This window comes from Vipera ursinii, assembly GCF_947247035.1.
Source record: "Vipera ursinii genome assembly, chromosome: 3".
Classification (NCBI taxonomy): Eukaryota; Metazoa; Chordata; class Lepidosauria; order Squamata; family Viperidae; genus Vipera; species Vipera ursinii.
Window position 1 is genome coordinate 199,683,692 of NC_139516.1, and position 26,203 is coordinate 199,709,894.

General features: G+C 43.0%; 2 protein-coding genes across 4 annotated transcripts in view; both read right to left on the reverse strand.

Moving 5' to 3' along the window:
• Positions 1–539: 539 nt before the first annotated feature.
• On the reverse strand, positions 540–9,868 carry LOC310637330 (uncharacterized protein C8orf76-like). Its single transcript, XM_083357691.1, has 6 exons — positions 9,743–9,868; positions 7,869–7,964; positions 7,004–7,147; positions 4,636–5,135; positions 3,423–3,555; positions 540–2,219 (listed from the first exon to the last, which is right to left on the reverse strand). Exons 1-6 carry the CDS (start codon positions 9,854–9,856, stop codon positions 2,055–2,057), a joined length of 1,152 nt encoding a protein of 383 aa, XP_083213817.1. The 5' UTR covers positions 9,857–9,868; the 3' UTR covers positions 540–2,054.
• Positions 9,869–14,921: 5,053 nt separating this feature from the next.
• Positions 14,922–26,203, reverse strand: part of ZHX1 (zinc fingers and homeoboxes 1) — a 13,491-nt gene continuing 2,209 nt past the window's right edge. For 2 of the 3 annotated variants that reach the window (XM_083359341.1, XM_083359340.1), the window contains 2 exons: positions 22,477–22,628; positions 14,922–18,771 (listed from right to left, as the gene is read on the reverse strand). In XM_083359341.1, the coding sequence (XP_083215467.1) occupies positions 15,935–18,544 (2,610 nt within the window). In that variant the 5' untranslated portion in view covers positions 18,545–18,771; positions 22,477–22,628 and the 3' untranslated portion in view covers positions 14,922–15,934. Of the gene's footprint in view, positions 18,772–22,476; positions 22,629–24,688; positions 24,826–26,203 lie in introns of all 3 variants that reach the window. The other variant, XM_083359342.1, reaches the window with a different exon arrangement.

A 26,203-nucleotide genomic window follows, 5' to 3' on the forward strand; every position in this document is an offset into this window, starting at 1 on the left:
GGCTGGACCAGGGGTCGGCAACCTCGGCTCTTTTATGACTCGTGGACTTCAACTCCCAGAATTCCTGAGCCAGCTATGCTGGCTCAGGAATTCTGGGAGTTGAAGTCCACGAGTCATAAAAGAGCCGAGGTTGCCGACCCCTGGGCTGGACCATCCATCGAGGGGACCCGTGGAGCGGGGGGATCTTGCTACCTCGGCTGGGTTTGAAAGGCAAGCAGGGATCGACCAAGGAGCAAAACAATAGGCAGCATAATTCTGGATGCCCGCTAGAGGGCAGCCATGAGAGGACTCCAGGCCTCTGCTGCCCTCTAGTGGTCACCCCACACATAGCAGCCCTGTGAAGGAAGACCAGTGTGTCTGCCTTTTGTCACAATAATGATGATGATGGTGGTGGTGGTGGTGATTTTTTTAAAAATTAAACATGTATCTTGCCCGAGTCCCAGAAATTTTGGGTGACTCATAACCATCAAAGAAATAAATTGCAGTCAAATCAGTAAAAGACAAAAGATGTCATTTTTAATGCTTTTCCCTCCTTTTATTATGGTTATAAATCTTAGTAGCTGGTATTGTTCCGTCCATTGATATTTGCACAATATGATTAGAAATTGTTAACATTTGGTTCTATAAATAGCTTAGAATATTGAGACTAAAAAAAAGGGATGGGAAAAATATTCTATTGGTGTTAAAATTTGGAAGGCAATATTACAAGCATTATTTAGCTTTTTAAACCAAATTTGAGGATAAGATTGAATGGTGGAGAACCACAACTGACAACAAAATAATTGTTATATACTAGAGGTACCAATCTTAAGATGATTTCTCAATAGTCTCCCTTAAATTGTTACTTAAAAAGGGTTTGTCTGTGTGTTTGTGTGCCAGCGTGTGTATATAATCCTTGACTTATGATCAGTCACTTAGTGACTGTTCGACATTGCAACTGACCCCAAATAAGGGGACTTATGTCCTGAATCCAAAATTCTGACAGTCAGGCCCCCTTTGCGGTCATGTGACCAAAATTTGGACACTTAGCGATTTGCAGCATCCTGCAGTCACATGACTGCATTTTATAACAGCATCTGAATTTTGCTCATGTGACCATTAGGATTCTCCAACGGTTGTTTAGTATGAAAAATGCTCATAAGTCCCTTTTTCTGGTGTCAGTATAACTTCAAACTGTCACTAAATGAATTGTTGAGGACTACTTACATGGATTAATCTTAAGTTACCCCAAAGAACTGCTCAGGAGCACCCTGCCCCACCCTCTCAAGTCAACTGTTTTTACACTTTTATTCGTTCAAAATATTAGTGTTATCATTTCTAAAGCAGTAATAATGATAAAAAAATCCTTGTTTTCTGTTGACTAAAGTTTTTCAAATGGTGATGAATTAAAAGTCTATTGAACAGAATCAATCTATCTATCATCTATCTATCTACCTACTTACCTACCTACCTACCTACCTATCTCATCTATCTTTCCACAGGGTAACTGGGCAGCTTACAATCTTAAACAGATAAAAACTATGCAAAACCTAAGACATAAAATACTGTCAAGATCCAATTACCGAGCCTCAATTAAAAGCTGGGGAGGAAGGGTGGGCAAGGTCTAGAGAGAGAAAGTGATGGCACCACAGCTGGCAAAAACAGGTATAAGAGGGGCCAGATGTTACAAGTGCTTTTCAAATGAAACGGCTCATTCTTCCCAATTGTAAAAAACACCCCAATATCAACAGAGGTACAACGGAAGGCTGAGTTCCTATTCATATGTTCTCTTGGCAAGCTGATCCACTTGTCTGGAATGATGTAGGGTTCTTCCTGTTTGAGCAGGGTCTAGACTAGAATGGGGTGTCCAACTCAATAACCCTAAATCTAATCCTAACCCGCGGGCCTTGTGTTTGACACTTCTGGACTAGAAGATCTCCAAGCTCCCTTCCAACTGTGTTATTCTGTTAAAATACAGGTGGTCCACTGTGGAGACCTTTAAGCCGCTTCTACACAAGGGTTTGCAACAGATGAACTGAAAAACTGGAGAAGCGCTTCAGTGCAGCCATTGGGTGTTACGTCAGACAGTCTATGTGAGAAAAGCAATCTTTGAGTTGCCGGAACCATTTTCTTTCAAACTCCACGGTAGATTCAGCCCTGATGGATGCTGAAGAGAGACATTTAACCTCTTCCTGAGCGTCTCCTTTCAGCTTTTCTGGAACAAGATCTTCTCCCATAACCTACGAGAAAATGTGTATGCAGGAAGCACAAGTTTTAGTTTTACAGTAGCTTAAAAAGCATTCAGATTTAACTGCAAATACAGATATTCCTCGACTTATGACCACAATCGAGCCCAAAATTTCTGCTGCTAAGCGAGACAGTGGTTAAGTGAGTTTTGCCCCATTTTATGACCTTTCTTGCCACGGCTGTTAAGTGAATCACTGTAGCTGTTAAGTTAGCAAACATGGTTGTCAAGGGAATCTGGCTTTCCCACTGACTTTCCTTGTCAGACGGGTCACAAAAGGGATCCCATGATCCCATGGCACTACAACAGACATAAACACGTGCCAGTTGCTAAGCGTCCTGGTTTTGGTCACATGACCATGGGATGATGCAACAGTCATAAGTGTGAAAAAGTCGTCACTTTTATCAGTGCTGTTGTAATTTCAACCGTTCACTAAACAAATGGCTGTAAGTCAAGTACTATAAATGCTTGTTTCCCCCCCCCCCCCCCCGCAATCCAGCTTGTCCTTCTGGATGGGGTGAATTTTCTCCTAAACAGGACGGTGAAATCTCATCCAGGAATGCAACTTTAGGGCAGAGGCCTAGTCAGCGGTAGGCAACCTTGGCTCTTTTATGACTCATGGACTTCAACTCCCAGAATTCCATGCTGGCTCAAGAGCCAAGGTTGCCTACCCCTGGCCTAGGTGAAACACATCTTCTCAAAGTCAGAGACCCCTTTCACTTTTAGATTTGGCTGGCTTAGTAAGTAAAATTAGTTAAGAGTTTCCCTAGCTAGCCTTTGGGGTGGGACAGCTACTGTTTGGAGCAGAAAAAGTATTCACAGATGTGGTCACGAAAGTCAAGATGGCATCCGCAACGCCCGTTAATGGGCAGAGTTTCAATTGTCACTAAACAAATGTTAAGTCGACAACTATCTTAAGCAAAAAAACATTTTAATTAATCCTGTGAACTGCAGAATTCCTGTTGTAGTGGAACGATAGAGATGACCCCCTAGGATAGCTTGCAACTACCCACATCCTGACATTTTTGAACAGGCACTCCTTTACATGACTGTCGCCATCACCTCTTATATTTCTGAAAGGCTAATGGGAGAAAAATAGTTAAAGCAACTAGCTGCAAATTACTGGATGCTATTTCTTAATTCACGATTCATACTTAACGGTGAGTGTTTACACAACCCTTGCTGAATGGTGACTGACCTCAGCCATCAGGGACAAGCTATCTGCCTCCAATTCAAAAAATCTAATTTTGTCTTCAATTTCCTGTTGCGTTCTCAGGTTATTCTCTAAAGCGAAAGAAGACTGAGTCAGCTGCATATGCTGAAACAAAAGCCTAGAAACGAGAGAGAGAAATGAAGAGTTAAAGCCAGAGTTAATAACTGCAGTTGTTATAATGTGGTTGTTAAGTGAATCTGGCCTCCCCACTGATTCTCCTTGTCAGAAAGTTGCAAAAGGGGATCACATGACCCCAGGACACTGCAACTGTCCTGAGTCAGTTGCCAAGTGTCTGTATTTTTATCACACTACTGTGGGGAACGCTACAATGGTCGTAAATGTAAAAATGGTCATTGAATCACTTTTTTTTCAGTGCCACTGAAACTTTCAACGGTCACTTAAATGAACTGTTGTAAGTTGTGGACTGCCTGTTTATGCCTGTTCCCAAGTGCCCAAAGTCTGATCACATGACCACAGGGACAGCTCTAAGTCACTTTTCCCACCACTGTTCCAACTTTGAACGGTTGTTAAGTCGAGACCTACCTGTACTCTATATGCAAATAAGGATGGGGTGTGGCAGCAGTAACCAAAAAAGCTAATACAATCCTTGGTTGTGTAAACAGAGGCATAGAATCAAAATCACATGAAGTAGTACCACTGCTTTATAAAGCCTTAGTAAGGCCACATCTGGGATACTGCATCCAGTTTCGGTCACCACATTACAAAAAAAGTGGAAAAAGTACAGAGAAGAGCAACTAAGATGATTAAAGGCCTGGAGACTAAAACACATGAAGAACGGTTGCAGGAACTGGGTATGGCTGTTCTAGAGAAAAGAAGGATTGGGGGTGACATAATAGCAGTATTCCAGTATTTGAGGGGCTGCCACAAAGAAGAGGGGGTCAAGCTATTCTCCAAAGCACCTGAAAGCAAAACAAGAAGCAACGGATGGAAACTAATCACGGAGACAAGCAACCTGGAATTAAGGAGAAACTTCCTAACAGTGAGAACAATTAACCAGTGGAACAGCTTGCCATCAGATGTTATGGGTGCTTCATCACTGGAGGTTTTTAAAGAAGAGATTGGATAGTCACTTGTCTGAAATGGAATAGGGTCTCCTGCTTGAGCAGGGGGTTGGACTAGATGACCTCGAAGGTCCCTTCCAGCTCTATTCTGATTGACTGAAAAGAGAGTATCGTACCTGGCTCTAACAAAGGAGGCACATGCATAAATGCAAATATTGCTCAGTCTTCGCTCCCCTAAGGAAGCTCTCTTCATTGTGGGTCGTGTCCCTGAATTTCCCAGCGTACAAACAGGTCTCTGCACACTTTGGCATTCCACACAAGATCCAAAGCTGTCGTTTGGGTGGACAGTACACAACAAAAGATCATCCTTCCTCTGGCTCTGTGTCTGATGACACACAAAGCTGGCCTCTTTTGATGCTACCGGGAGGCAGCGGCCTGCAATTAAGCCATCACTTTGTGACACACTGGCTTCACTTGCAGACAAGGGGGGTGGAAATTGCATCAAACTCATGTAAGCTTCAGCAAGTAAATTCCAAGTCTGTGGATGAAACGGGTGCAACAAGATCAATTTTTGCAAGCATCCAATTACGTTCTCAATATCCTCCAGAAGGTGATAAATGGCATACTGCAGATTAAGTACGGCTGTTACATGGTCAGTATTCGTTGCCCCGTTTCTCTAGAAACAAAGAAAAAGCAGTGAAGGGTGAATAAGAGTTAATGCTCTAACGTGATGTCTCGTAACCTTGTTAACTAAGATGTTTGACTTCAACTCCCAGAATTCCCCAGCCAGCATAAGATGGCTGGGGTATTCTGGGAGTTGAAGTCCAGACATCTTAAAGTGGCCAAGTTTGAAAAACCCAGTGCCAACGTCTTCTTACCCTAAACTTGGAAATGACAAAGTATACTTTCCCCGATAAAACTAAATCCACAATCTACTGAAATGGCAATCTAAAAATTTAATTCACAATACATTCTAGAAATCACCCAGCTGGTATATTTTATTGTACGGCGAGCTATTCAGTGCAATACACACCAATGTGATTTTTTTTTCTTTCTGTTTAGATCAGGGGTGTCAAACTCGAGACGTCACGTGACGTCGCGCGACGTATCGGAGCTTTTTCCCCATTGCCGGCAATGGGGTGGGCGTGGTTTTGTCATGACCCATTCGGCCCGCGGGCCAGCAGTTTGACACCCCTGGTTTAGATGGTCTCCCAATACAGTGGCAATGGATTGACTGGTTGATTGATTTTGCAGAAGATAAAATACAAAACCAGCCGAAAGCTGATGGACAAGAATGCTGAATCCCCAACATTTATTCCTTTCTGCCAAGAGTGCAAAGTGGTATTCATAGCACCCCCTCCTCCCATTTTCCCTGGCAACAACAGCCCTGTGAGGTGGGTTGGGGTGAGAGAGCGTGACTGGCCAAAAGAGACCCAAGTGGTTTCCATGCCTAAGGCTGGACTAGAATTTTAGTCTTTCAAGCGCAATTTACCCATTATAGTAGTCCTGAACTTACGACCACAACTGAGCCCCAAATTTCTATTGCTAAGCAAGACGATTGTTAAGTAAGTTTTGCTCCATCTTACGACCTTTCTTGCCACAGCTGTTAAGTGGATCACTGCAGTTGTTAAGTTAGTAACACGGTTGTTAAGTGAATCTGTCTTGCCCATTGGCTTTCTCTGTCAGGTCACAAAAGATGATCACATGACCCCAGGACACTGCAACCGTCATAAATACATGTTGCCAAGCTTTCAAATTTTGATCACGTGGCTGTGGAGTTGCTGCAACGGTTGTAAGTGTGAAAAACAGTCATAGGTCACTTTTTTCAGTGTCGTTGTAACTTTGAATGGTCACTAAATGAACAGTTGTAAGTTGAGGACTACCTGTACATTACACCAGCTTTCAAGAACAAAGCACATGTCTGCAATTTTAAGTGATACTGAAGGATGCTTCCTGAAATGGCTGCCCTAATAGCTCTAGCCAGGCACAAAAGGTCCATTCATCAAAGGGAAATTGGTGCATTTGAAATACTCTTGAGTTCAGAACAGACTGAATATCGAAAGTATTCCAAAATCTTTTGGGAGGCCAGAATAACTTTTCTTTCAAACTTTGTGCTTGTGTTTCAAGCACAAAATATTGCCATTTCAAAATGTTTTACCTCCCTCGACTTTCACCTTTTATTTTTTTCTGGACAGAGGGACATACTCCCATATAAAAACTGAGGTAATATCGTTCTAACATTTATTTTCCAAGAACGTCTCCAGTGTACATGTGGGCCCAGAAGCATTCCTGAAAACAGAGATTAAGTAAGTGCTTAATGATAGCACTTACTTGACAGCATGCTAGTTTCTCTTCTTTATTTAAATTTATTTGCTGCCTTTTTGGGTTTTTTGCCGATAGCCTTTTTTAATTAAAAAGAAACTTAAAAAAGAATCGAATGGGAAGTGACAGGCATGAAAAAAATAGCCCCAGATATACTGACAAAGATATGTTGAGGATCCAAGCTGATCTATAAAAATAAAATTCACTTGGAAAAATACCAACCAGGTTTTCCGCAATTCTCAAGGCTTCCTCGTGTTTCCCTAGATGAGCTAAACAGCGGGCCTGGCTCTCTTTCAAATCTCTTCTCATGGCAGCATTACTGGAAGGTACAAGGGCAAGGCAACTGGAATATTCCTGAAGAGCTTTCTGAAATTAATCAAATTTTAGTGTAACTCCAAAAGTGTGAGTGGGTTGTGAACTGTCCCAAATTATTCAACATCACCCTGTCAACAAAAGTGCATATAGTCAAGGCTATGGTCTTCCCAGCTGCAATGTATGGCAGTGAAAGTTGGACCATAAGAAAGGCTGAGTGCCAAAGAATTGAGGCCTTTGAACTGTGGTGCTTGAGAAGACTCCTGTGAGTCCCTTGGACTGCAAGGCGATCAAACCGGTCAGTCCTAGAGGAGATCAACCCTGACTGCTCTTTAGAAGGCCAGATCCTGAAGCTAAAACTCAAATACTTTGGCCACCTAATGAGAAGGAAGGACTCACTGGAGAAGAGCCTAATGCTGGGAAAGATTGAGGACAAGAGAAGAAGGGGACGACAGAGAATGAGGTGGCTGGATGGAGTCACTGAAGCAGTAGGCGTGAGCCTAAATGGACTCCAGAAGATGGTAGAGGACAAGAAGGCCTGGAGGAACGTTGTCCATGGGGTCGCGATGGGTTGGACACGACTTCGCAGCTAACAACAACTGTATGTGATTAAAAGTAAACACGAGCATCACATGGACATTTTCTTGGTTTTTAAGTTCCATCCAACTCAAAAAGGCTCTTTTTCCTAGATCTGGATTATTAATCTACTTCCCAAATAATGTCTGGCCTTTCCAGAATGTGTGTGTGTATCAATACAGAGCAAGCATGAAAATACCTGAAATTTTTGTTGTTTATAAGCCAGATCTCCTCTGAACTTTTTTGTGTTGATCCTTTCAAGATCATCCTGGCAATCAACCTGTTCACAAAACCACTGTCAAGAGGAAGAAGGGGGAGACATTTTGTTGCATTACTACAAAGGAATACCAGTATCATACACTGTAAAGGTGAAACCAAATTTTACGTGGTCTCTCTTAAACAACTCAGGGATGCTTTACTATTAGTTCCTACAATTTCCTCCCAATGACAAATCCACCCCTCCAAAGAATTTAGTTGGAACCTCCCTGAATTCAGGGAGTGACCACACAAGAACTTTCAACTTGGCCAGACAACCGCAGTGCCCCAACAGGTTTTCCCTTCCATCCCATTTCTTCCTTCCACCATCAAAAAAGGTAAAGGCTCTGAGTAGAATTTAACTTCTAGTGCAGTGGTGGCGAACCTACGGCACGAGTGCCAGAGGCGGCACTCGGAGCCCTCTCTGTAGGCACGCACGCCGTCGCCCCAGCCCCTCCTCCCCCCGCAGCCCCCTCCAGAGGAAAGTCACCCCTGGGTGTGGCTCGCGCAGAACAGCGTAGCCAAGCACATGGCAGCTGGGCAGCAGATGATGCTTCGGGGTGCAGGTGGAGGGCGTGGCCACTATGGCGCCGCAAGGCTGCCTGGGTGATCTGCGGCGGGCTATGGATAGCCTGAGGGCGGAACAGGGGGGGGGGCGGGCAGGTTTTTGGGCACCCGGTCTCTAAAAGGTTCACCATCACTGTTCTAGTGACACCATTGACTGTCGGAGGTTAGAGCCCAGAGAGGACACCACCAGGAGATCATAGCTTTGACTAGATAATCGAAAACCAATTTGAGATAGTGATGATGAGTAGCTGGCTTAGAAATCAGGGTGCTGTGTGTTCTAGTCTTCCCTTAGGCACAAAAGCTGGTTGGGTGACTTTGGACAGTCACTATCTTTCATCCCAGCCCACCTCACAAGCCTGTTGTAGTGGGGAAAACAGGAGGCAGAACAGTTAGGTGTGTTCGCTGCCTTCGGTTATTTTTACTTACACACACACACACAAAATATACAAATGACAGAAAAAAAATTTATGATGTAGTATCCCATGCTTAACAATTGTTGATAAGAAAGCTAAAAAAAAATCTGGCTAGACTAGAGGACATTACGATACCTAGAGGCAGCAGAAAAGAAGAGAAAGAACTGGAGAAGGTAACAAAATACAAGGACCTGCAGACAGAATTAGAAGAACTGTGACAAAAGAAAACAAAGATAATGCCAATAGTAATAAGTGCCGTGGATGCAATCCCAAAACAACTGGAGCACCACTTGAACGCCTTACTAGGAACAGCTTCCATCCTGCAAAAGACACCTTTCATATCATCAAATTTATTCCAGGTCCTTGGGAAGGGCTCAATAGGTGGACAAAACTGCCAAATCCAGTCTAAGCATCTGGCTGACTGTGCAACCCAACTATTTAATAGTAAGAGAAAAGGCACCCTGAAGAACACCACTGGAACTCTAGCTTTTATATGGCTGGGATTGAGAGCTTCTCCGGCTTTCCTGGTGGTCTCCTTTCCAGGCACTGACCTCCAGCAGCAACCTGCTTTGCTTTCAGCGTGATGATCAATAACAACAGCCCCGAATCCCAGCCTGTTCAGATCTGCAAGGGTTGGGACGGTCATCTAAGTGGGGCAATGCCCCACCGCACCACGCTAAATTAAATCCAGCCACATCTGCCCTTAGTTCCTGCGGGCTAGCTGAAGAACAGCTTGCCCCAGAGCATGTGCAGAGTGCAATGTCCTTCCTCCAACCCAGTTGCACACCCCAACCCCAACACGTGGGTCTGGGGGCACGAATGTCCCTGTCCCTGTCACCTCGGGCTCGCAGCACCGGGCACTATAATGGGAAGCAAGGGGGCTGCCGGCCCTGGACGCCCCGCCGCCCTCCTCGAAGACCGAGTCCTCGAAAGCAAACGGTAGCAACGCCATCCTCCGCGCCGGTGAGCGACAAGCCCAGAGGCTTCGCTGCTAGAGCGGCTTCGCCGGATCATAGACGACGCCGACGATCCCGGCTAGATGGTCTCAAACCGAACGATGCTGTCCTAGACTTACGAGTACCACTCTGCGCAGTGGGGACTCATCGGCTGCTTCGAGTTTTCGGGTTCGCTTTAGAAGTTCTTTCTCGGTGAGGAAGAGAGAGCTATTCACGTGTAGATCGGCGCTTTTGGGAAGCGATGGTCTTCAGATGCGGCGGGGCTGCCTTTCGGCTGAGCCAGTAGCATGGAGGAGAACACAAGCTCAGGCAACCTGTTAACTTCACTTCGGTGCATTTCAGTTGACTCAGTTGAGCCGGCTTGCATAGCAAACTGTGCTACAACTTAATTCAATGCTTTTGAACTGGGAGACTGAGGTGGTGTGGGCTTCAACTCCCAGAATCCCCCAGTCAGCATTTTTTTTAGTTAAGTTCACACAACAAGCTAACTAAAAGGTGACTGGGTGAAAGACAATAGTCTCCCATAGTTCCTGCTTTCTCTTGATCAGTACAGGTAGAACTTTAAAACATTTCATTTAGTCACTGTTCAAAGTTACAACAGCACTGAAAAAAGTGACTTATGACCATTTTTCACACTTATGACCATTGCAAATCCCCATGGTAGTGTGATCAAAATTCTGGTGCATGGGAACTGACTCACGTTTATGGCTGTTGTTGTCTCCTGTGGTCATGTGATCACCTTTTTTTGACCTTTTGACAAGCAAAGTCAGTGGGAAAACCAAATCCATTCAACCATGTTACTAATTGTGCAGCAATTCACTCTAATTCATAATATGGAGCAAAAAAAAACCCTTAACAAATCTCATGTAGCAACAGAAATTTTTGATTCAGTTGTGGTTGTAAGTTTGAGGACCACCTGTTTGAGGACTACCTATTCATATGAAATCACTGCTGATCTGGAGACCCTAAAGCAGTGTTTCCCAATCTTGACAACTTTTAAGATAGGTGGACTTCAACTCCCAGAATTCCTCAGCCTATTCTGAGAGTTGAAGTCTAATTAAAGTAATTCAGGGAAGATTATAAGGTTGTAATTATAAGAGTATAATATTGTAATTATTTGTTGTAGTGAGGGTTGAAAGTGATTGTAACTTTAATTTCTTTTTCTTTATTGCACTTTTTTTCCCTTTGCTTTTCTTTAGATTTGTCATTTATTTCAGGTAAAATGCTTAATAAGTATAAATTTTTAAAATGTATGCTTTTTCAAAGTTATAGATGCAGAATGCTGTTGGCCTTCCAGTCCAGTTATTGTGGAACCAAACTATTATTATACATAACAATGTGATTATTTATCATTGAATGGAACATTGGATGAATCAACCCACAGGCACAAATGACCATACTCAAATTATATCCCACATATTATGCAAAGAATAAATCTGTGAAAAAGGCTGGGAAAGGTGGAAGAGGGTGACCAACAGTAAGGTGGATGGTGTCCGTCTCAGTGGCCATGAGTACAGTTGAGACTTGGAAAAACTAGGTGAGGGACAGATCATCATGGAGAAAATCTATGTGATCGATAAGTAAAAATAACAGGGTAGCACATAATCAGTATTATTTAGAGTCACTTGGTTGAGTTGGGTGGCTATAGAAATTGAATAAATAAAATTTAACCCCACCTTTATTTTTGCAAGAAATAAGTTCTGATCTCTGATGAAAGCCTTCTATCCTTCCTCTGCAGTTTGGGAATAAAAGTGAACAGTTACTAAATGGATTACTCTAACCATTGTTTGCCCACTTAATGCTTAATCCCATACAGATTACTCTGGAAGGGAATATGACCCTTGAATGGAAAAAAAAATCACCATGAGACTGCAACAGTTTTACTTTTTTTTTGCAGTGGTCATAAAGCAAATGCAGCGGTCATAAAATGAACACTACAGTCTTTAAGTGAATGCCATGGTCATTAAGCAAACCCATGGTTTGCTACTGGGCATTTCTACCAGAAACTGGAAATAAATATCTCTTTCTGGTAAAAAAAAAAAGTTGTCAATCCTGGTCATATGACTACAGGACACTGCAAATAGCTCTGAATGTGGGCCAGTTGCTAAGCATCCAAAATGCATTCACATTGACTAGGGAGCGGCCATTGTAATTTCAAATCTGGGTTGTAAGCCTGCAGACATGTCAAACTCGTGATGTCACGTGATGTCGCGCAACGAATTGGGAGAGTTTTGCCATTGCTGGCAATGGGGTGGACGCAGCTCCCGGACGACGCGTCCAGCCCGCAGGCTGGCAGTTTGACACATCACCAAGTGATAGTCATACTTTGAGGCCTACCTGTATTTTGAAGTTGACCCTTCCAAAATTTGAAGAAACACAGCTCCAACATTTACATTGAATCTCCTAAAATAAATCTTCCCAACTAAAAGACACTGGGGTAGGGGGAAGCTTCACTCTAAAACAACTCTAAAAGGGAATATGAGCAACTGCATTCCATAAAAAAAATTAATTCCATTACTTCAGTATGATAAAGGCCTGTTCAAATTAGGCAGTTGCAGAGATTAATTCGCACAAACTAGTAAATGGAAAGGAAGGTGGATTAAGCAATGATGAATTGCATGAAATACAGGAAAGATTTAGCAATACGCTAAAGCCTGAATAGCAGGAAATGTCATTACTGTATTTTAAGTTTTGCCACACTGGATCTCTGTTAAAAGAATCTCCTATAAGAATCTGTTAATGCTTTTTTTTACTTCTCGCTGGTCAATCTGTGCTGTAAATCTCAGGTTTCAAGACTGCACGGCTGACTGAACATCTCTGCTAAGTAGGTGCACCTGGGCCAATTCATGAAATCTCCACACTGCACAGCTTGGAGGCATGACACGTTGAAACTCTTAATTGCAACCTTTAGTTGCAACAACTGCCAACGAGAGGTAGTCCTCGACTTACAACAGTTCATTTAGTGACCAGTGTTACAATGGCAGTGAAAAATGATCATTTTTCACACTTATGATAGTTGCAGCATCCCCATGGGCATTGTGATCAAAATTCATATGCTTGGCAACTAACTCATATTTATGACAGTTGCAGTGTCCAGGGCTCATGTGATCCCCTTTCAACCTTCTGACAAGCAAAGTCAATGGGGAAGCCACATTTTCTGAACAACTATGTTACTAACTTAACAACTGCAGTGATTCACTAAACAACTGTGACAAGAAAGGTGGTAAAATGGAGGAAAACTCACTTAACAAATGTCTCTTAGCCACAGAAGTGGTGGCTTCAGTTGTGCTTGTTAAGGAGGTTCTCAAGTTATTACAACAGGGACCAGAATTCCTGTGGCTAAGCAAAGTGGTTAATGACTTTAAGTGAGACTTTTTTGTTTGCCACAATTATGGTGGGAATCACTGCAGTTGTTAACCAAAACATATGGTCATTAAGCAAATCCAGCTCCCCCCCCACTTTGCTTGTTGGAAATTGCTGGGAAGGATATAGATCAGACATGTCAAACACAAGGCCTGGGGGCCGGATGCGGCCCTTGAAGTGGTTTCATGTGGCCCGTGAAGCCATCCTGGAAACAGTGAGGGAACGGCCCCCACTGCCTTGGCCCTGGCCCAGAGACCCTCCTTCTGCGAGAGATTCTCAGATCTGTCCCACTCCTGCCCAGGCCCCCATAGGCACCCTTGATGCGAACGATGTAGAGCTGGCCACGCCCACCCAGTAGGCCATACGCACTCTAGCCACGCCCACCCAGGCCACGCCCACCCTGGCCATACCCACCCGGCCCCCTGAGGGCAACTGCAATGCTGATGCAGCCCTCAATGAAATTGAGTTTGACACCCCTGATATAGATGGTAATCATGTGACTTAGGCACTCTGTAACTATCATAAATACATACTGGTTGACAAATTTTGATCACACGACTCTGGGGATGCCGTGACAGTGCTGTAACTTTGAATGATCGCTAAACCAATGGTTGTAAGTCAAGGACTTATCTGTATTACAATCTTTTGGCATTAATTGAAAAGGGCCAATTTTCCCTTTGCTTTGCTTTGCTCTTTTCAGTTTGACCATCCACAAACCTGCAAGTCCAGACTTAGTAAAGCCAGTTGAGTTGCTTATTGAGTCTTAGGTTACACCCAATTATGGCCACACCCTACAATGTAATTTAGGCAGCAACATTTGCTAGTTCTTGCCATTGTAACCATGACAAAAGCAGCGTTACTACACCTTTTCCTTTTGTAAGTGGTGATGCACACAAAACAGGAACAAGATGTGTGTTAGACCTTCAACTCTGCTTCTGTCTATCTGTCCCTACTTTCCTTCTCCCTCCTACAGGTCCCACTGAGAGTAAGCCCAGATATTTTAGGGCGAGACCTTGCATGAGATTGCCAAAATGGCAGAATCTTGCAAGTCTTTGCATCCGTATATAAGATTCTACTCATTTGAGGGGAAAGCGGGGAGGGGGGGAAGCGTTATGGAACCAAAGGCCAGCTAGGCAATTGCCTTACTGACATCCTGTTAAAGAGACTAACCTACCAAGATTAGCTGTCAACCTGCTAAACTTGTTTCAATCCCAACCTTGCGTTTAGGTAAAGGTAAAGGTTCCCCCGCACATGCGTGCTAGTCGTTTCCGACTCTAGGGGCCGGTGCTCATCTCCATTTCAAAGCCAAAGAGCCAGCGCTTGTCTGAGGACGACTCCGTGGTCATGTGGTTACGTGCTTTCAAACTGCTAGGTTGGCAGAAGCTGGGACAAGTAACAGGCACCCACATATTTTTGACGTCCACACATTTTTGAAGCTGCCAAGGCTGAGAAACACTGATCCAAAGAGTCTTGATACAAGGGGGTGGAAGAAGACAATTAAAGGTCCTCTGAAGACAAAAAATGTCATGAGTCTCCCTTTCAATAAGGTCCCAAGTGACCTCTCAGCCATGAACCTTTCATTAAAGAAACTGTCCTGCAGAATTTTAGGGGAAGTGGGGTTTTCCTCTTTGATAGATGGAAGGGGAAAAAAAAGAATTGCACAAACAAGGCTAAGTTTTTGGTATTGGCTGCATTAATTGATTCTAGTATTTAAATATGATATACACTGATTAGTTTTAATATAAAAACATAGTTCAGACCCCAATTCCCTGAACACAGCTAGAGAGACACATTCAGCAGGAGTTCTGTAAACCTAGTACACAGGCTCTCTATGTAACAAAGATAGTCTTTTTCCTCTAATTTCCTTTAAAAAAAACCCTCAAAAACTTCAAGCGACTGTCACCATTCCCTGGTTTCCCACTTTTGGTATCCTTTCTCCCCAAATCGTTTTATTTTTCTAGTCGCAGAGAGACAAAAGGGTCACTGTGGCCAGCCACCTCCTCAGGGTAGGAATCCAAATGAGTGCATGTCCAACCAATGGCAGTTTAGTCTCAAGTCTCAACGTGCCCATCACTTCTCTGGAGAAATTATGAACTGATCTTATCTATGGGGGTTTTATCTCCCTTGACCTTCTACCAGAATCTGTCTTCCTGTAACTGAAATCCATGATTTAACATCTTGCATGCTGGGAAGATAGCCAACAAATCTTGATTCTCTTCTGTGGGACATCTTTTCAGGTACCTGAAGTTTCTTACAAAGGCTTTCTTATGTTTGGAGGGAAGAAAACTGACATGCAGCGTAGCAATAGGGACACCGTGATCACTTTTTTTTCCATTTAGTGACAGTTCTTTCAACCCAGAGGGGTTGTCACTTTCTTCAAAACGAACCTCTTTCCTTACGGGATTTTTGGAAGCAAACATAAGGCAATTGAGCACATAGTTCCTTCAGTGTGCCCCTATCAGCAGATATGGACAACGGCTAACTTTCTGGAGACTTGTGGGATCCAAATTCCAGACTTGGTTTTTCCATTTCTGCTCCACACAAGGAACAAGTTTGCATTGGAGGCAAGAGTCAACCTTTCAATTCCGCCTTCAAGGTGGAGCAAACTCAAAGTAGACAGTTTGCTAGAAGTAGAAGTAGACAGCACCAATCGCTTGGCAAGGCCAATCACGTGGCAAGGTTGGGTCCTGACACGCCCAAGGATGTCCACGTCAGTCCGATTTTGACAACCTACGCCTAACGTGCCGTGGGGGCTCCCAGTTGTCACTGTCATCTGTTTCTTCCTCCTCCTCCTCTTCCTCCTCCTCTTCCTCCTCCTGCTCATCTAGCATCTCTTCGTCTTCTTCATCAAACAACTCAAGGCCAAGTTCGGCTCGCCTCTGCTTCTCTCCAAACCATTCCCTGACCTGTTCATAGCCCATGTGTGATTTGGCAACCAGTTCGTCAAGATCCTGCTCGTTAAGAAACTTGTGTTTCAGGTAATAATCCTTGAGGATTGCTTTTCCAGTTTTAAACTTGATGACTGGGGTTCGGTCCCAGGGTTTGATCTTTTTGTTGGATGTCAGCCTCCCACGTGACCGACCCCGACCCCTCCCCTTGGGCCTTCCCCTCCCTCTCCGCCTGGAATGGCCCTGACCATTCGCACTGTTGGCATTGTTCCCTTGATAGTAGTAGTACCATTTCAAGCCACCGTTTTTCCAGGCGTAGCGGGTGTCCCCAAACCAACTCACGATCTCCGTTCGAGGAAGCGCCGTTTCTTTCGCCAACTTGTCATACTCCTCAGAGGAAGGCCACTGAGTTCGGATAAACGACATTTTGAGCATGTGCAATTGCTCCGGGGATTTTTTGGTCTGCTTCCCTGCCTTCTGGGCTCCAGAGCCTTCACCTCCAGAGGTTTCTGCTGCAGCAATTTCCTTCTGACTCTCGCCATGACCTGCATTCAATTCTTCACCTTCTTCCCCAGAACCACTCAATTTTTTCTGTTCTTGAAACCAAGCCTCTATCTCTTCCCTGGCCAGCTTAGTTTCTGAACATACCCTGCTTATTTCATCCTCAGAAAGGACTGGGTGGTTGTGGAAACTGTCCTGGAGGACTTTCAGTTGCTCTGCGCTCTTGTCCTTGAACTTCTGAGGGCCCAAATCCAAGGCTGCAGAAGGCCGCTTCTGGTGTGCCTGGATAAGCGCGGGAGATTCACTCGTTTCATCGCTGGAGTCGATAACGATAGTGCAGGAATCACTGTTTTGATGATTGTGATAATTGTGCTTTGAATTCCTCTGGTTGTACCTGGTATCGCTGAACCATTTTTTAATCTCCCCTTTTGTCAATCCTGTGGTTTCCATCAGCCGGATTATCTCCGAATCAAGAGGAAAGTGACTTTTGAGATAGCTGACTTTTAATTCCATCAGCTGCTCCTTCGTCTTCTTCGCCCGAACGGCAACTGTATCAATGTTGGTGGTAGCTGCAGCCGCCACCACCTCCGATTTTGTAAGCTGGGGCGCGGGAACAGCCGCTACTTGCTTAGTTTCAGGAACAGGCTGCGTAGCTTGGCCCTGGGCTTTCTGTAGTTGGGCTGGGTTTGGAACTCCTGCCATCGCCAATGCGATGGGGGCCGTCACGGGAAGTGTGCTGGTTCCCGTGACTTGCGTAAGGACGAGGCCCGGTTGGCCGACGATTTGGCAAGTCTGCAAAATGGAAGGTAGACCGTTGTTAGCCGCCGAAATATGTGCTGGAATCACAGTAATTGTCTGAGGAACGGTGTGCACCGTGCCGTTAAACTGCTTCCTTCTTGCCTCCTCTACTTCTTCTGGGGTCCAGCTGACCCCGTGTTTCAAGCGTTGGGCGGAAAACCAGATTTTGATCTGTTCCTCGGTATATTTAGCTTGAGTAGCCAGGAGCGCGATTTCTGACACGGTTGGATATGGAAATTTATTGTAAGTGTTCTGCAAGAGAGGATTGTTATCCAAAGCGGTGTTATAGGCTGGGATGCTGTTAATAGGGATCAAGACTTTAGAAATTAAATTAGAAGTTGGTGGAGACGCGAGGGTGGTGATCACCTGGGCAGGCTGAATCACTGTGGTGGGGTTCACAACATTGGTGGCCGCTTCCCCAGCTAAGGAATTATCTGTGTTGGTGTCTGAACTCGCAGTGGCTCCTTTTTCTACTACTTCCTCACACTCCACGTCGGTGTCGCCATCTTTTTCTTCCATAGGATCATCTTCGGCTGCGTTGTGAAAAACCACAATTCGCTTTGTTTCATTCTTATTCTTCATCCTTTTCATAATGGGGGTTTTGCTGATGGAGATGCCAGTCAAGTGGCTTTCTGAGCCCTCCGATTCTTCTCCCGTTTTCTCCTCTTGGACAAAACTCCCATCAAAAGTAAGATCGTTCACCGTTTGCTCAAAGATGGTTTGATTGTTGCGCTTCACCATGTTCAGTTTAAAGTTCTCCTCTCCAGGATGGTATTTGGTATTATGTTCCGAAAGAGCATCATACCTTTTGGTAACAAATTTGCATTCGAGGCAGACATAAGAGGAGCTGAGGACGACAGTGGGGTGCTCAGAATCCACGTGGAAAGTAAACATATTTAAATCAGGAGTCTGGAAGGTACAATATTTGCATTCGTAGCCGCCTTCAACTTTTTTATTTGGCTGGCTGTCTGAATCTCCACATTCTCGAGAGTCCTCGTCGCTTGACACGCTTCCCGCAGAGGTCATCACCGCAGGAGGTAACACCTCCTCCGCATCAGATATGGCTTCTAGATCCATATCCGGCTCTCTCGCCAGGACCATGCAAGGCACGGTGGATTTTCGTTTGCTGGCCATTTCCCCTCCGATGAAAAGGCAACAAGTCACACCAATTCAAGTTTCAACCCTTCAAGCTTTCCAGAGGTTTATCTGGTCATGGGCTTTGGGCACTACAGCCCTGCAGGGTGGCTTCTCCCAATTTCGGCCCTCAGCAGCATCGCCATAGTGCAATTCAGTAAGACAACAACTTGCAGTCCAAAGGAAAAGGCAAGGAGCAGCAACTTCTTAACAACTATCCATGCACCCTGGATTTAAAAAAAGAAAAGGGAAGGGGGGAAAAATGAGAATTTTTTTAAAAGAGTTGTTTTCATCGTATGAGGCCATATGCATTTCATACTAACTCCGGAAACCAAGAAAGACGTGTTGAGTTTCTTCTAAGTAGTTTCCTTTACAGGCAGTCCTCGACTTACAACAGTACGTTTAGTGACCGTTCAAAGTTACAACTGCACTGAAAAAAGCAACTTATGACCATTTTTCACCCTCACGACCTTTGCAGCATCCCCATGGTCATGGGATTTACATTCAGATGTTTGACAAATTGACTCGCATTTATGATGATTTGCAGTGTCCCGGAGTCATTTGATCCCTTTTTGCAACCTTCTGACATGAGACAACCAGATGCATTTAACAATTGTGTTACAACTGCAGTGATTTGTCTAATAAATGCACCAAGAAAAAGTCATAAAACGGGGCAAAACCCACATAACATAAATGTTGGGCTCAACTGTGGTCTTAAGTTGAAGACCACCTGTATCGTTCCTCACCTATGGACAGAAATCTTGCCAAACTAAAACAGGTGTTGCGCTATAAAGCACTTACTCTGGGAATGCAAAGAGCTTAACCCCGCGCTTCATTAAGGAAGCCTGAATTTTAACTCGCCTAACTAATGTGATTCTAAGACTGGGTTCAGAAACCATGCTTCTATTAAGAGTCTACTCAAGGTAGAGACTCTGTCATAGGCTCCTGGCACACACACGCATGCATGCATGCAAAAAACTCCAAAGTCCTGTACTCAATCCCTTCTATCTCTAATTTTCAAAAGAGATCAGGTTACAACCTACATCCTCAATTGGGAACAGAACTTCAGTCTCTAAGTGATGCAGCCTTTGAGTCATGCCATATTTTACCTTTTTTTGCCATGGTTGCTAAGCAAATCTATGGTTGTTAAGAGAAGCCACTTTCCCCCATAGCTTGTCGGAAGCCCCCTGAGAAGGCTGACCCCAGGATACGGCAACGGTCATTAATACATGCAGATTGCTGCCTGAATTTTGAGCGTGTGACTGCAGGGCCATGGTAACAATTGTTAAATGTGAAGGCCTATCGTAAGTCACTTTTTTTTAGTGCCATCGTAACTTTGAACAATCATTACATAGACATAAGTCGAGCGCTACCTGCACACGTATAGGAACAGGGATCCTCCAGTCAGGAGACTCAGCAAAGTGCTGTCACTGAGCCATATGGGATTCTGCTATCATAGCTGGACAAACAGCGTGTATGGTAGATCACTGTATCCTTCAGCCTTAGCCAGGGCCCTGGTGCCCAAAATGTCGGGGGCCACTGGTCTAAGCTACAATGCAGAAAGAATACCTGGCACAGATTTCTAAATACAATTATTTCACCTTCCATAAACATTTCAGTCTAAGAAATAGGGCTGTGCAATGCTTCAGAATGTGTGCAAATGTTCATGTAATACTGGCCTGTCATTCTCTGAAGCGGTGGTTTCCTTTAACAAGATTGAGATAATAGAATTAGCCTGTTTTCTGTCCAGTCTTTGTGAGAGAAAAGAACCTGCCTAACGTTGTTGAGGTTGGGTTTAACCCTGGAAGTTGTAAATAATTATCTGTGAGCTTCTGCTGCTCCTAAGTGCCGAGTAGCCTTATATATGCAGATGCTATTCTATGGATGTTTGGAAGCCAATTTTTTTTATTCCATTCTTCTGGATTGGTTTAGAGAATAAAGAAAACAAGTGAACAATTCCACATTTTAGCAGAGCTGTAACTACAGTAGGAAATAGAAGATCCAGGCCAAAGCAACTGCAGGAAGTTAAAATCATAGCTGATGGCATTTCTAACTCAACTTTTTTTTCCCTGTTTGTAAACAATTTTTTAAACTAATTAAACTGAAGCAAACTACCCCACCAGTTAATCCATACAGATACTAACTACTATTTCAGCAACTGTTCAAAATTACAATAGAGCTAAAGAAGGAGACTCATGATCATTTCTCAAGTTGTGGCCGTCACAGCATCCCAATGGTCATGTAATTTTCATATGGGTGCCTGGCAGCTAGAGCGCAATTATGGTGGTCACAGCATCCCTGCAACCATGTGATTGTTATTTGCGATCTTCACAATCGGCTTCGGACAAGCAAAGTCAATGGGTCGGACAAGCAAAGTCAATGGGGAAGCTAGCAAGAAGTCGCAAGTCACAGTCGAGTAACATTGTGCTTAATGCCCATGAGTGATTCACTTAAAGGCCACTGTCAGAACGGCTGTCATATGTTTCTTTTAATAATATTTTATTAATTTTCCAATTTTACATTTAAATATTTAAAAAGCAACGTGGTGACTGGGTTAATCAATAGTTCAATAACAAAACCTTTAGCGCAAATTTCAGGTTACAACATCAAATATTTCTTCTCTTTTTCTCTTAACATTTACTGTCTTGTATTCAAGCTAGTACAGTTCTAGTTATATCAATTCAATAAAAATATCACTGTTACATTTATCAATACATTTTTAGCTTATACATATCTTAATTACATTCAAACTTCATAAAGAATACATATCCCGTTATTAATTTTTTGTTTCTCATCAATATTCCAATTTAACCTTTGATATTTATAATTTTCAGGCTTTGGGTAACCAAGATTTCCCTTGTCTCAATTCATAACAAAAAATGATATCCAAAATACACATTTTATCTATTTGAATGTAATCTTAAAAGTTATCTATTTCCCACCCTATTAAGTCATCTACTTAATAATACAATATCCCCTTTAATAAATCAAAACCATTATGTATATTACTTGGGTTAATCTATAAATCAAATATATTCATAATAGTTAATTTTCTTTTCCCTTTTAGGTCTAATTTTTAAATATTAAACAGATAAAATCCTTATTTTCAATGAATTTCCAAGTATTTTAAATCTAATGACCAAAATGGCTGTCATATGTTGATATGGTCATGTGATGTTTCGCTTTATGATGGCATCGAGTTGCCAGTCCCAATTACAGTAATTAACTAATTGTATTAAAACTGGTATTGAAGCTGAGGCCTTTGAAGTAGTCCGCTGTTAATCCTTTTCCTGAATGCTCTTCGGGTAGTCCTCGACTTACAACCACAATTGAGCCCAAAACCTTTCTTGCTAAGTGAGACATTTGTTAAGTGAGTTTTGCCTTATTTTATGACTTTTCTTGCCACAGTTGTTAAATGAATCACTATAGTTGTTAAATTAGTAACACGGTTGTGAAAATGAATCTGACTTCCCCACTGATTTTGCTTGTCAGAATGTCGCCAAAGGGGATGATACTGTACCCGTCATAAATATGAGTCAGTTGCCAAGCACCTGAATTTTGATCATGTGACCATGGGGATGCCGCAACGGTCCTAAGTGTGAAAAGCAGTCATAAGTCAGCTTTTTTCAGTGCCATTGTTAAGTTTGAACAATTACCAAATAAACTGTTGTAAGTCGACGACTCTCTGCACTTGTTATTTTGCGTTTCTTCTGAGGTAAAAAGGAATAAATGAAAGAGGAAGCTATGAAATCATGAGATTTAAAGCAATCCTAAGGAAGGAAATCAGGTAGTGGAATAAGATGAAGAGTATTTACAGTGTAAAAACGTATTTCTATTTACTTAACAGAAATCTCACTGATCATAATGCAGCCATTTTTCCAAGTCAATTAACAAGGTTTGTGGCTATTAGGCTGAATTCTACACACATTTACCTGAATTCTACAGCACTTGCCCCTGAAGAAGTGGCTGAAGTCAATGGAAACGCACACAGTAGTTCTTGTTTACCAACACCTCATTTAGTGACTTACAATAGTGACAACAAAGTAATTTCGTGACCAATCCTCATATTATGATCTTTGCAGGTCTGTAAAGAAAAAGAAAGGTGAAGATGGTAAGCACAATTGTGATTTCACTTAGTGACTGCTTCACTTAACAACAAAGTTGCCAGTCCCTTTTATGGTCACTAAACGAGGATATACCTGTATCACATTGTATTTGTTGGTTTCTAAAGGGCCATAAGACTCTTTTGCTTTTTCTGAAGCATAGACCTAACGCTAGCACTGCTGATGTTACCTAGTTGGGTAATGAAACATCTGCAAGAAAACAACCAAGTTCAGTGACCAGCAAGGACCCCTCAGGCCTAAACTTGTTTTCCCTCCAGGAATTCACTTCTGAACTATAGATGGATAGGTTCCCAATAGTTCTTCTAAGCTGACGATGCAGAAAAGGGCGAACTTTAGCTGAAGAAAATGAGAGACTGTCTTTTTAAAGTCTTTCTAGTATCAATGAGAGAAGTTGTTCGTAAATCCCTTTCCTTTCCCCGGATCTCCACAAGTTCAATTTCCAAATGAGTTTAAAATAGGTCTTAGCTCCACAGTACTCTCATACAAATGTGGTTATGAAAAATACTGAGTTGCCCAATCACATACTAACCATACAAATCTTAATTTAATTTAATTTAATTTAATTTATTGAGATTTTTATACCGCCCTTCTCCCAAAGGGACTCAGGGCGGTTCACAGGGCATAAATATAAACACCAATACAAACATTAAAAAATAATTAAATTAATGCCCAAGTTAAAATGTTAATACTACCTATAACACAGGTAGCTCTCGACCGATGACCACAATTGAGCCCATAATTTCTGTTGCTAACTGAGACATTCGTTAAGTGAGTTTTGCCCCCTTTTACAACTTTTCTTGCCACATTTTTTAAGGGACTTATGACCACTGCAGCCTTTTTCCAGTGCTGTTGTAACTTGGAACCATCACTAATTGAACTGTTGTAAGTTAAGGACTATCTGTAAATTACTTAGTGCAGGGGTCTTCAAACTCGGCCCTTTTATGACTCATGGACTTCAACTCCCAGAATTCCTCAGCCAGGCACATTGGCTGAGGAATTCTGGGAGTTGAAGTCCATGAGTCATAAAAGGGCCGAGTTTGAAGACCTCTGACTTAGTGCATCTCAGGCAGCAAATGGCCTTAGGTATTGTTTCCTGCCCTACTGGTCTACTGCCGCTGAGGTAACAAAAGGGTTCTGTGAGGTGATGTTACCTACTGCAGGCGCTAATTCTGGCCCTTTGCATGTAAAACAGCTTCTGCTGATGCGCATAAACACATATGTGACCAATGTCATCTAAGGTCAATATTGGGGCAGAGATGAGGATCCATCTAACCTTGAGTCAATACAACCTACACAGGAAAATTATGCTAGGTGATTTTTCTTAAATAAGCAGCCTTCTCATTGTTGGCCAATAGTGACCTCTATTTAGCCGTTTTTTGCAGACACAAATGAAGAGCAAGAGATGAGGAGAGAAAGGCTGTAGAACAGGGGTCTTCAAACGTGGCCCTTTTATGACTTGTGGACTTCAACGCCCAGAATTCCTCAGCCAGGCACGCTGGCTGAGGAATTCTGGGAGTTGAAGTCCACAAGTCATAAAAGGGCCAAGTTTGAAGACCCCTGCTGTAGGATGAAAACAATTTTTGCAGATTTTATCCAACACAGCACTCAACCTACCACCGTAATTAAGCCTGGTCATAAGCAGAGGCTTTGGGTGACCAGACTCAATTTTTCAGCATTTTAGTCATTAAATAAGCACTGTGGTCATTAAGCAAATACCACAGTCATTAGGCAAATCAATTTTCCTCTATGGGCATTTATTTTCCAGAAACTGGAAGTAAAGACCGGAAGCTGGTGAAAAACACCAGAAAACATGGTTGCGGGATGCTGCAAACGTATGTAAGTTGAGCTCAATTGGTCAAGTGCCAAAATGCATTCATGTGACCACAGAAGTGTGTGGGGGCTGTTGTAACTTCGCCAACAGTCCTAAGTAAAATTTGTTATAACTTTGAATGGTTGTTAAGTGACCAGTGGTAAATTCAGGAGTACCTATAAACCCTCCCCTCAATTTAAACATGAGTACCTATCATGAGTTCAGATATTCTTCCAGAGCCCTAGAACTTTCTATGTGCATATGCTTTATTTAAGTCTCTTCTAAGGCTCCATCAGTCCTCGGGACAAAAGCATGAGCATCATGTATCACAATGATAATTGCTTGGTCTGAAAAACAAAATGGCACACACTTTGTTGATAAGGTTATAATACGTCCAGGAAACACAACTTGGCAGTGTAGGAATGAGGAACCACTTCCCCCTAATTTATGGGAAAGCTTTCTAGCACAGGGGTAGGCAAACTTGGCTCTTTTACAACTCGTAGACTTCAAGTCACAGAATTCCAGAGCCAGCATGGCTCAGCTTGGAAACCTCTCCCTTTCCCCTCAGCATGGCCGGCTCAGGAATTCTGGGAGTTGAAGTCCACGAATCATAAAAGAGCCAAGGTTGCCTACCACTGTCTAGCAGCTCAAGACGGAGTGACTGAACCAATTTTTATTCATTTATTTCATATGAGGTAACAGAATTAATGCATAATGCATAAAATTCACAAAAACAGCGGTATATAAAATGTGTATCAACATACAGGTAGTCCTCGACTTACAACAGTTCATTTAGTGACCGTTCAATGTTACAACCGCACCAAAAAGTGATGTATGACCATTTTCCACACTTTCAACTGCTGCAGAAGCCCCTTGGTCACGTGATTCAAGTTTAAATGCTTGGCAACTGACTCGTATTCATGACGTTTGCCGTGTCCCAGAGTCATATGATCACCATTTGTGATGTTCTGACAAGCAAAGTCAATGGGGAAACTAGATTCGTTTAACAACTGTGTTACTAATTTGACAACTACAGTGATTCACTTAACAACTGTGGCAAAAAGGGTCATAAAATGGGGCAAAATTTCTCACATAGGAATGGGAATTTTGGGCTCAATTGTGGCCGTCAGTCAAGGTCTACCTGTATACTACACCAGAACAGTGAATTATTTTAAAAACACACAGTACAAATGATGAATTAAAATTATGAATAACATTAGATTATGTACAAGCAATTAGTAAGTGGTTAATCCTATGCCCGGGTATGTAGATTGTTTAGCCATTGGACAGCAGTGCCCTCAAGATTATGTAGTTCTTGCAAGGATCTAGGGAACCTTCTGAGGGGGCATCCCATCGCAATATGATGTAGTTTGCGGGACATTCCCACAGTCACAGTGCCATAGAGACTAGCTTCCTCGTGGTGCATCCTTGGCAATGTGTCACAGCTAAATAGCCTACCCAGGGGTGGAGAAACATGGCCCTTTAATGACTTGTGGACTTCAATTCCCAGAATTCCTGAGCCAGCCATCAGCTCCTGAGCCACCAGGGGTGGGGAACCATGGCTCTTTTATGACTTATGGACTTCAATTTGTGGTTGGCTGAGGAACTGAAGTCCACAAGTCATAAAAGGGCCATGGTTCCCACTCCTGGTCTATTACATATTGGTTGCTGGACCTCACAAGGAACTTTCAGCAAGAAGCAGCAGCATGAATACTGACTGGACAG